This window comes from Pongo pygmaeus, chromosome 19 (assembly GCF_028885625.2).
Source record: "Pongo pygmaeus isolate AG05252 chromosome 19, NHGRI_mPonPyg2-v2.0_pri, whole genome shotgun sequence".
Taxonomy (NCBI): Eukaryota; Metazoa; Chordata; class Mammalia; order Primates; family Hominidae; genus Pongo; species Pongo pygmaeus.
Window position 1 is genome coordinate 32,968,888 of NC_072392.2, and position 9,731 is coordinate 32,978,618.

At 47.3% G+C, this 9,731-nt stretch overlaps 1 protein-coding gene across 2 annotated transcripts in view; it reads right to left on the reverse strand.

The window, feature by feature from the left end:
• The window catches only part of LOC129026176 (tensin-3-like), a 229,640-nt gene extending 221,015 nt beyond the window's left edge, over positions 1-8,625 (reverse strand). For both annotated transcript variants that reach the window (XM_063656015.1, XM_063656016.1), the window contains exons 1-2: positions 8,504-8,625; positions 607-718 (exon numbers count right to left, since the gene is read on the reverse strand). In XM_063656015.1, the coding sequence (XP_063512085.1) occupies positions 607-718; positions 8,504-8,581 (190 nt within the window). In that variant the 5' untranslated portion in view covers positions 8,582-8,625. The remainder of the gene's footprint in view (positions 1-606; positions 719-8,503) is intronic.
• Positions 8,626-9,731: the final 1,106 nt, after the last annotated feature.

Genomic DNA, 9,731 nt, shown 5'->3' on the forward strand with positions numbered 1-9,731 from the left:
AGGGCCTGGTCCTCCTAGTGACTCCCTCTGTGTGGTTACCCCACTGGTCCGCCCAGCAGTCCCTGCCCCTCGACCATTCCCACATTCGTTACAGTCACACATCTCTTACTAGATTTATTAATGTGCAGTCACAAAAGAATTGGCAAGTTCCATTCATTACTTGACGTCTAAATATCTAGTACCCAAGCTGGTGGCTTAGTTTAGTGACAGGATCTGAAAGGGGCCATACCAAAATGAACCTGAATTCTAAAGATAGAAACATTTCATTCGCAAACTTGAGTAAGAGATCTGAAAGTCAAACTAAATTACCTGAGTTACTGACACTTCAGAGCAGACCCGAGAATAAATGATTAATTTACAAATTGCTGCCTCCTCTCCCATCGGGGAACTCTGCTCTGTCTGTAAAAATGTCCTCAAGAGCACTTATCTGTGTAAATACGGTTGGCCCCTGCTAAGTAAGGGGGTGGGGGGTTGGGGGACATATAAACTAAGAAGGGGAATTCCATGATTTAACTTTCGGAAACTCCCGAAAAAAAGTTTTCGTTTTGTTTTTTGTTTGTTTTGCCTTGGATTAATCGGCGAAGAGAATCATAAACACAGAATTACCTTGGCATAAAATACCTTGACCGTCAATAATTTGTTTGCAAACTCCACACACTTTGGATTTTTTAAAGGCCTTGTTCTTAAAAGTGTGCAGACTCGAGGTTAATTCTTCTGGCTGAAAAAGTAAAGGAAGAAATTGTCAACGTTTCATCTCATAGTTTGTTTCTTTTTCCTTTTCGGGAGATAATAAATCTAGTGGAATTTGTAAAGAGCAAAAACAGGAATATTACCAAGCAAACACAGAACAAGAAACCATCTTGGTGATGCTAAAATTCCCAAGACGACCCACGGATACCCTGTTAGCATTCCCAATTCCAGAGTCCTAGACGGACGTTCACTTTCACCCAACTCATCAATCACCACATGGGGTGCCTAGAAACATTACATCAACCAACATCATTATGTGAAAATGCACTCCCTTCCAGACTTGAGCCGTAGAGCCACCTACTTCTGTGACAAAGTAATCCACATACACTTCTAGACTCTCAACCCTTTTTCTTCTGGAAAAAGTAATTAGCTAAACAGCACAATTATGTTATGAGGAAGTCAACTGGCTTTCCTGGTTCAAAGGTTTTCCAGAATCACCACTAAGCTCTTGAGCCTCTCTGAGCTCTCCTGCAGAAGAAGAGACAGTCCAGCCTGTGACACACATGTGGTTCTTCTTCAAACACAATTACAAGCATTAGCACTTGGAAAAACTAACCACTCGGCTACCTATTCATGTTTGTAGAGCCAAGGCTCCCAGCTATATGATAACCTTGTAAGAATTCAATTTGCTTTTAGAGTCAAGCACTAATCATATCTATTTGCTGATATGTGACCGTGTATTCCATCAGTACTTAATATCTATATGGATTCATTGAGGCCATTACTCACCCACTGGAATAATTAAATTTATTTGAAAAGATGAAATGGTATTTAGAATGTGGAATAAATGGTACAACTTCTTTAGAAAATGGTTTGACAATTTCTTATAAACTTAAACACACCTGTCCTATGACTCAGCAATTCCATTCTTATTTACACTAAAGAGAAATAAAAACCTATGTCCACAAGAGAAAGAATGGTCATAACAACTTTATATAACCCAAATGTCCATCATAATAACTATTCTATATGCTGGAAGGTTAAGTAGAGACCTGAAAAACATAAAAAGATCCAAATCAAACATTCATTGAGGAAAATGTAAGAATATGAGATGCAAGATACACTGGATGAGATTACGGGCAGGTTAGAGCCTGCCAGAAGCACAGGTGAATGAACTTGAAGACATCACAGTACAAACCTCCCAACACAAAGCACACAGAGATGAGACAACCTAAATAAATAAATAAACAAGCATCAGTAAGCTGCGGGAGAACTTTAAACAACATAACATATGTGTAATGGAGACTGACGGAGAAGGGCAGGGAAGGGGGGATATTTGAAAAAATAATGGCTGAAACTTTTTCAAACCAGGAGGAAAACTATAAACCCACAGATCCAAGAAACTCAAGAAATTTCTTGGCCAGGCACGGTGGCTCAAACCTGTAATCCGAGCACTTTGGGAGGCAGAGGCGGGTGGATCACCTGAGGTCAGGAGTTCCAGACCAGCCTGGACAACACGGTGAAACCCCGTGTCAACTAAAAATACAAAAAATTAGCTGGGCATGGCGGTGGTGCCTGTAATCCCAGCTACTTGGGAGGCTAAGGCAGGAAATCGCTTGAACCCAGGAGGTGGAGGTTGCAGTGAGCCGAGATCGTGCCATTGCACTCCAGCCTGGGCAACAAGAGTGAAACTCCATCTATATATATATATATATATATATATGTGTGTGTGTGTATTTCTAGCACAAGAAATGTGACAGGAACTACCCCCAAGGCATACAATAATCAAATTGCTTAAACCCAGTAACAAAGAGAAAGACCTTAAAAACAACCACAGGGCCAAAAGACACATTACATGCAGGGAACCAACCATTAGGATAACAGGTTTCTCATTGTTTTAAAAAATATAAGTGAGAAGACAGCAGTATAATAGAAAATACTGAAAGATGGACACAAAGAAGGGAACAGACACCAGGGCCTACTTGAGGGTGGAGGGTGGAAGGAGGGTGAAAATTGAAAAACTACCTATCGAGTACTATGCTTATTACCTGGGGGAGGAAATAATCTGTACACCAAACCCCCATGACACAAAATTTACCTATATAATAAACCCGCACATGTACCCTGAACCTAAAAGTTAAAAAAATAAACAAAATAAAATAAAACAAAAAACTGAAAGAAAATGTGTCAATCTAGAATCCTGTACCCAATAAAAATAGCTCTTAAAAATAAAAGTGAACCAAAAACTTCTTAAAATATGTAAAAAAAGATATACAATTAAAGCCCAAAAAAAATCATCACCAGCTGACACATATGACACATTAAAGACAGTGCTTGGGCAAAAAGGACATGGCAGATGGAATTACGGCTTTACACCAACAAATGAAGAGCACCAGAAATGCTAATTACACAGGTAAATTTACGAGTTTTTCTTATTATTTAAAGCTCACCAAAAGATAATTAACTGTTTAAACAATAGTGTAATGTGTCATATGACATATCTAAAAGTAAATTTTCTGATAAAATAGCACAAAGTTCAGGAAAGAAGAAAAGGAAATATACTATTGATGACAGTGGTTGCTACATCACACTGGCTGCAGCAGGGAGGTGCGGCTGGGGCTGCACTCTCCATGGAGCCGGTGGGAGCTCCGCCTCTTCTGAGTTGGGGTGGGAACTCCCTGGGTGCCACTGCAGCTGCCCAAACTGCAGCTGTAGATCCAATCCTCCCTGTGTTCTTGAGTGGGGCCAGGAGCAGGCAGGATCTGTCCCCCGGGGTGCAGCTGCAGCCACCATCCACGGCTGCAGACCTGGGCCTCCTACTCCAAGCAGGCGGGAGCTGGGGAAAAGCAGGAGCTCCCTGAGTGCAGGCAGCTGCAGCCACCCTCCCAGGCACAGGACCCAGGCATCTCTGCGGCCTGCACCCTCGGGGGCATGGAAGCCCCCCCCACCCCACCATCCCTGCTGGCTCAGGAGTGTCTGTTCTGGCTGCCTGGCCTGTCTCCTCTCCCGGCCCCCCACCTCTGATCTCAGAGCGGGATTGGGGACAAGTTCCAGGGCCTTGAATGGCAGCAGTAGGCAAAGTCCTGGACAGAACGGGGTGGGTCCTCAGTAAGGCCCCACCTTCAGGCAAGGGAGGGCCTGTAGGCTGGGGACGGGCTGCCAGTCCCACAGACTGGAGTGGGGACTCATGGTGCCTCTTCCAGCCCACCCATGGCCGCCCATGGACCAATCAGCAGGCACTTCCTCCCCTCCAAGGGCTTTTCCATGTTCAGCCAGAGCAAGAGAGAGGACAGAGAGAATGGAGAGCCCACAAGAGACCAGCTGCACAGAGGACCTACCCTCTCTGCCGAGAGCTTCAGAGACCTGCAGAGATGTTGGGACTTCCAGCTGCAGAGCGGAACCACCCTCTCCAGGGCCTCCTCTCTGCTGAGAGCAGCAGAGTTCGGGATGACCTGCCTACAGAGAGGACACTGTGGGTCTCCTCTGAGCTGTTTAACACTTAATAAAGCTTATCTTCATCTTCTTCACCCTTCCCCTGTCTGCGTATCTCATTCTTCCTGGACACAGGACAAGAACTCAGGCAAAGGTGCCACTGGCCACAGAGGTTTCCAGTCAGAAATTGGACATCCCAAAGATTCCATAAGACTATTATAAGGCTCTCATAGTATTCATGAAGTGGATATAATATCACTTGAAGGTAGCCTGTGATGTTACAGAGGTATAGTATAAACCCTAGAGCAACCACTAAAATCATGAATTGTAGGTAATAAACAAACAAGAGAGATAAAATGAAATAAAAATTATTCAATTAATCTAAATGGCAAAAGGAAATAAAAGAAAAGCAGAACAAATAATGGGTAGGAGAAATAGAAAACAAGTAGCAGGATGACAGAGTCAAACCTTGCCATATTAATAATCATATTTATGTAAATAGTCTAAATATCTCAATTATAAGGCAACAAAAGTCATCAGATTATATAAGTATATTTTCTTTTGAGATGGAGTCTCACCCTGTCACCCACACTGGAGTGCAGTGGCGCAATCTTGGCTCACTGCAACCTCTGCCTCCCGAGTTCGAGCAATTCTCTGCCTCAGCCTCCCAAGTAGCTGGGATTACAGGCAACCGCCACCACACCTCGCTAATTTTTGTATTTTTAGTAGAGACAGGGTTTCACCATATTGGTCAGGCTGGTCTCAAACTCCTGACCTCATGATCCATCCGCTTTGGCCTCCCAAAGTGCTGGGATTACAGGTGTGAGCCACTACACCTGGTCTTTTTTTTTTTTTTTTAAGACAAAGGCTAAAAAAAAGAAGTACCTTGCTGATGTTAATCAAAGGGAAGTTGGAGTGGCTATATCAGACAAAGTAGGCTACAGATCAAAGAACATTAACAAGGATATAGAAAGTCCTCTCATAACAATAAAAGGACTGATTCATCAAGAACACAAAACAATCCTAAACATTTAATCACTGATATGGTTTGACTGTGTCCCCATCCAAATCTCATCTTGAATTCCCACCTGTTGTGAGAGGGATCCAGTGGGAGGTAACCGAATCATGGGGGCAGGTCTTTCCTGTGCTGTTCTCGTGATAATGAATAATTATCATGAGATCTGATGGTTTTATAAGAGGGAGTTCCTCTGCACAAGCTCTCTCTCTTTGCCTGCTGCCATGTGAAATGTGCCTTTCACCTTCCAAAATGATTGTGAGGCCTCCCCAGCACTTGCAACTGTGAGTCCATTAAGCCCTTTTTCCTGTATAAATTGCCCAGTTTTGGGGATGTCTTCATCAGCAGCATGAAAATATACTAATACAATCACCTAATAAAAAACTTCATGGCCAGGCACAGTGGCTCATGCCTGTAATCCCAGCACTTTAGGAGGCCAAGGCGGGTGGATCACTTGAGCTCAGGAGTTCAAGACCAGCCTGGCCAACATGGTGAAACCCCGCCTGTACTAAAAATACAAAAATTAGCTGGGTGTGGTGGTGGGCACCTGTAATCCTAGCTACTCGGGAGGCTGAGGCAGGAGAATCGCTTGAACCCAGGAGTCGGAGGCTGCAGTAGGCTGAGATCATGGCACTGCACTCCAGCCTGAGTTGACAGAGTGAGACTCCATCTCAAAAAAAAAAGAAAAAATAAATAAACTAAGGGAAAGGGTCCTGAACCAAGCAGAAGCCTTCATGTAAGTTCTGATACCTACACTACAAGCTCTGTGGCCCAGGACAAGTCACAACCTCTCTTAAATAGAAAAGATATCCTCCCCCTCTTGTCTCTTAACAGCTATTGTAAATGACCAAACGCTATACCATCTATCAGTTCATAAGAATCACTGGGGCAGCTTTTAAAACAGCTGACCCAGGCTCCACCCCAGACCAATTAAATCAGATTACCTGGAGGCTGAATCAGAACACTGGACTGTTGTCAAACCCCCCACCCCAACTCCATCCCGTGATTCCAATTTGCGGCCAAGACAGAATCACCACTGTATATAACAGACTATATTATAAGTATCTATATACATTTAAGGCACTGTTATTATGTAGTTGTTCCTATGTCGGTATCTGGTTTTTTCAAAGAGATTGCATCCTTTCTGATAACAGAGATTGTGTGTTCAATGCTCTGCAAAAGAAGGATAATGATGCTGCTAATTATGCAGTTGGTAACACTAGCCAAGTGCTTCTGGGTCATTACTGTAATCACCACTAGTCTACAAACCGTGATGGTGAGATGCAAAACCGAGATGCAGCACCACACAGCCAATGGATGAGGCATATGGGACTCAGGCCCCATATGCCTCAAGCCCCAGTCTCACGCTCAGACAAGAGTAGCATTCAAACACCTAACAAACACATCTCTCTATTGCAATGCAGCAGCTGGTACTTACTTTTCACTCGTATTGCAGTTATTTGTTTATATGCCTTCTCTCCTGTGCTAGATTGCAGTTTCCTAGATGCAGGACACCAGGCTCTTTCCCCTTTGTCCTCTTAGGGCCCTGCCCAGCGCCTGGCAGACAGTGGACCATGGACCCTCAATTAATACCTGTTGACCAAATGAATTAGCCACAGTCTGTGGGCCAAGGAAAGATACTGTGACCTTTTATTCCTTACAAATACCTTTATTCCAACCAGGGAGAAAGAGGCACTGTTTTCCTGCAGCTTTCTTGCCCAGTGGTCCACAGCTAGAAAACTTAAAGAGGGAAACAGCATAAGCACTGTTGCGAGGGCTCAGCCATTTGAATTGCTGGATCCCTGAGGAGTTCATTTAAGATAGTGTAATAACATCTGCTCACGCTTCATCTGTACATAACATCTCTATTGTGAAATGAGACCAGACGGGATTAGACTGCCCTTGTTTTCACCTGATACTGTGCTTTCATTTCTCCCAAAGGGGGAGAGGAGGCAGCAATGCTGAAGCATTTAGCAGGCTCAGTTCAGGAATCTAAATTGCACTTAATTGTTAGGAACAAAATGTTGGAAGGGTAGAGAGCAGGCTGCTGGTTCCACAAGGACTCCCTGAGGGGGACACAGTAATTAGTGCTGGTCTTGATTGTGAGGTCTCTTTTGAGAAAGAAAAATCTCTGCAAAATTGAACAGGGAGGTGCTCCACATGAATGCTCCACTCTGCCGAAATGCAAAACCGCAGGGACCTCTCGGATAGGTTCTCCCGGCTAAAGGTCGCCCTGGCAAAATGGTTACACACGCAAAAGTGCAAAGCTGCATCAGCACAATCCCAGCTACGTTTTCCTTTCAGGAAATATTCAGCTCCACCATAGTAAGAGGATTTAGGTGGGCATTCAGGCACCTGGGAAACCTTCAGAGGCATTCTGGAGAGGCAGACACTGATCAAAAACACATTCCCAGCCCAACTTCACTCTGATGTTAAACAGCCAGGAACACTTCCAGGCCTCGGGGATATTTCCCAGCCCACAGGGGGGCGGTATCTGGGGCAAGAGGGACACCCTCCACATCCAGCACATATTGTTCCCACACTTCCAGGCAGCAGCGTTTGACCACTACACTTTAAAAGGGAACGCAGTACACCTCAAGTAACCAGCTGAAATTTTGACAGTTTTTCACTCCACAGAACCTTATAAAAGTTTCAGAAAAACAAATGCAATGACTTGGGGAAAGGGAGGCTGAACCTAGCGGGGAGCCAACTAGCACTGCTCTGTTTAATTCAAACACCGTGAAGGGCCGTCTTGTGGACCACAGAGCACCGCTGGAACCCATGCGGTCCCCAGGGAACCTGTAAGGATTTCTACATCCCAGCGCATCCCCCACGTCATTGCAGAGCTCAAATGCCCTTTACCTTTGCAAGAAACACGCGAGGGATAGCAGGTCTGCGCAATGGCCAGTATCCCAATTCCATTGCAGGGAAAGGAACCCAAGAAGCCTTTTCAAGAGGCAGTTGGGTTAGAAAGAGCTAAGCCCCAACCCTCTTCCACGCTTACCAGAAGACTCCCCCATTAGGCAAAGCTCCACTGGCCCTCTCGCTCCTTGTCCTGCGCGCGCACACATAAGGGTACACACGCACCCACCAGGACTCAGGCACGGACCAGCGCACACATGCCTGCACACACAGACGCGCGCTCACAAGCACACACGCGTGGACGTGCAGACGGGGTGCACAAACACACACCGACATACGCGCACTGACAAGGGCACACGCATACACATGAACACAAGCGGGTACACACCGGCACAGCGTCCACGGGCACCAGTGCACACCCGGCGCAGCCCACGTGCATGCAGCCCTGAAGGCGCCCGTGCCTCGCGCCCCTGGCCCTGCACACCAGCTCCGGGCTGCACTCACCTGGCGCCGGCGCTGGCGCGACCGGGTTCCGCGCGCGAACCCTCCCGGTGGTCTGGGGGTCAGGGCGCGCAGCCGCATGGCCGCCCCTGCCGCCCGCGGGGAGCCGGGTCCGGCCAGGCGAGGACGGCCGCTGACCCCTCCCCAGCGGCTATCGGTGGGGGGAGGATGCCTCCCGAGTCCCCTGCGGACACAAGTCCCAGGAAATGGCCAACACGGGAGGGGCCAAGAGCTCTCCGTGGCCGCCGGCCCAGGTCCCAGCCGCGCGCCGCCGCCTCCGCAGCCACTCCTGCCCGTCAGAAGTCAGACGCCGGGAACAAAAGCCAGGCGCGAGCGCACGGTCCCGCATGGCGTCCCTCCATCTGACACGAATTAGCCCTCCCTCCCCCGCCCGCCCCAACCGCAGCTCTGAACAAGCGCGGAGGCACAGGCTGAGCCGCCAAACACTGGGAAAGTGGGTGAAGAAACGCCTTCCAGGCGGGGGGAGCGGGGTCTTGCAGCCGCCATCTGACTGGAATTACCGACGCGCCGCGCTTGGCGCAGGGTTCAGCTTTACTAGGATTTCAAACCGCTCTGAGAACGCTGGCTAGGTGCTTAAAAGAATCAAAACCGAGCAAGCTCTTTGGCTTTCGGAATTTCTAAATCTTGATTATTATCCAGTCAACTCTGCATCTGTAATGAACAGTAATCTACACTACCCTGATAATCTAACTAGCCAACAGGGCATTTGGAGTGGAAAGCAGGGAAACACCGAGGCAGAAAGGCTTTTTTTCTAATTTGCCTCTTCAACTAAGAAAAACTAGGAGCCTGGCCTTGCAGAGAGGGACACGCCTAACCAGGTGAGGATTTCAAGCAAAGGTCAAAGCACAGGACCGCCCGGGGCCTTGCACACCTGGGGGCTGGGCTGCACCTCCCTGCCCCCCTCCCTATCTCCCAGCCTATCCCTCCCTCACCCCCCCCGACCCCCACCCCCCGCCATCCTGCTCCTGGCAAATCAGGACAATTCACAACACATCTGAAGTGCCTTCTTCCTTTATGGGTCTGCGATTTTAGAAGGAAATTAGAAACCCGAAGTTCAGGAGGTGAAGATGACAGGGTGATGGCAGAAGATGGACAAGCCAGGATCCTGAAGGAAGGGTCACTTAGAAACGCCAGGAGGAGAGGCGGGCAAGATCCACAGGCAGATCCCGCCTTTCAATGCCTGTCGGACTTCACCAGCCTTCCCGGGGCA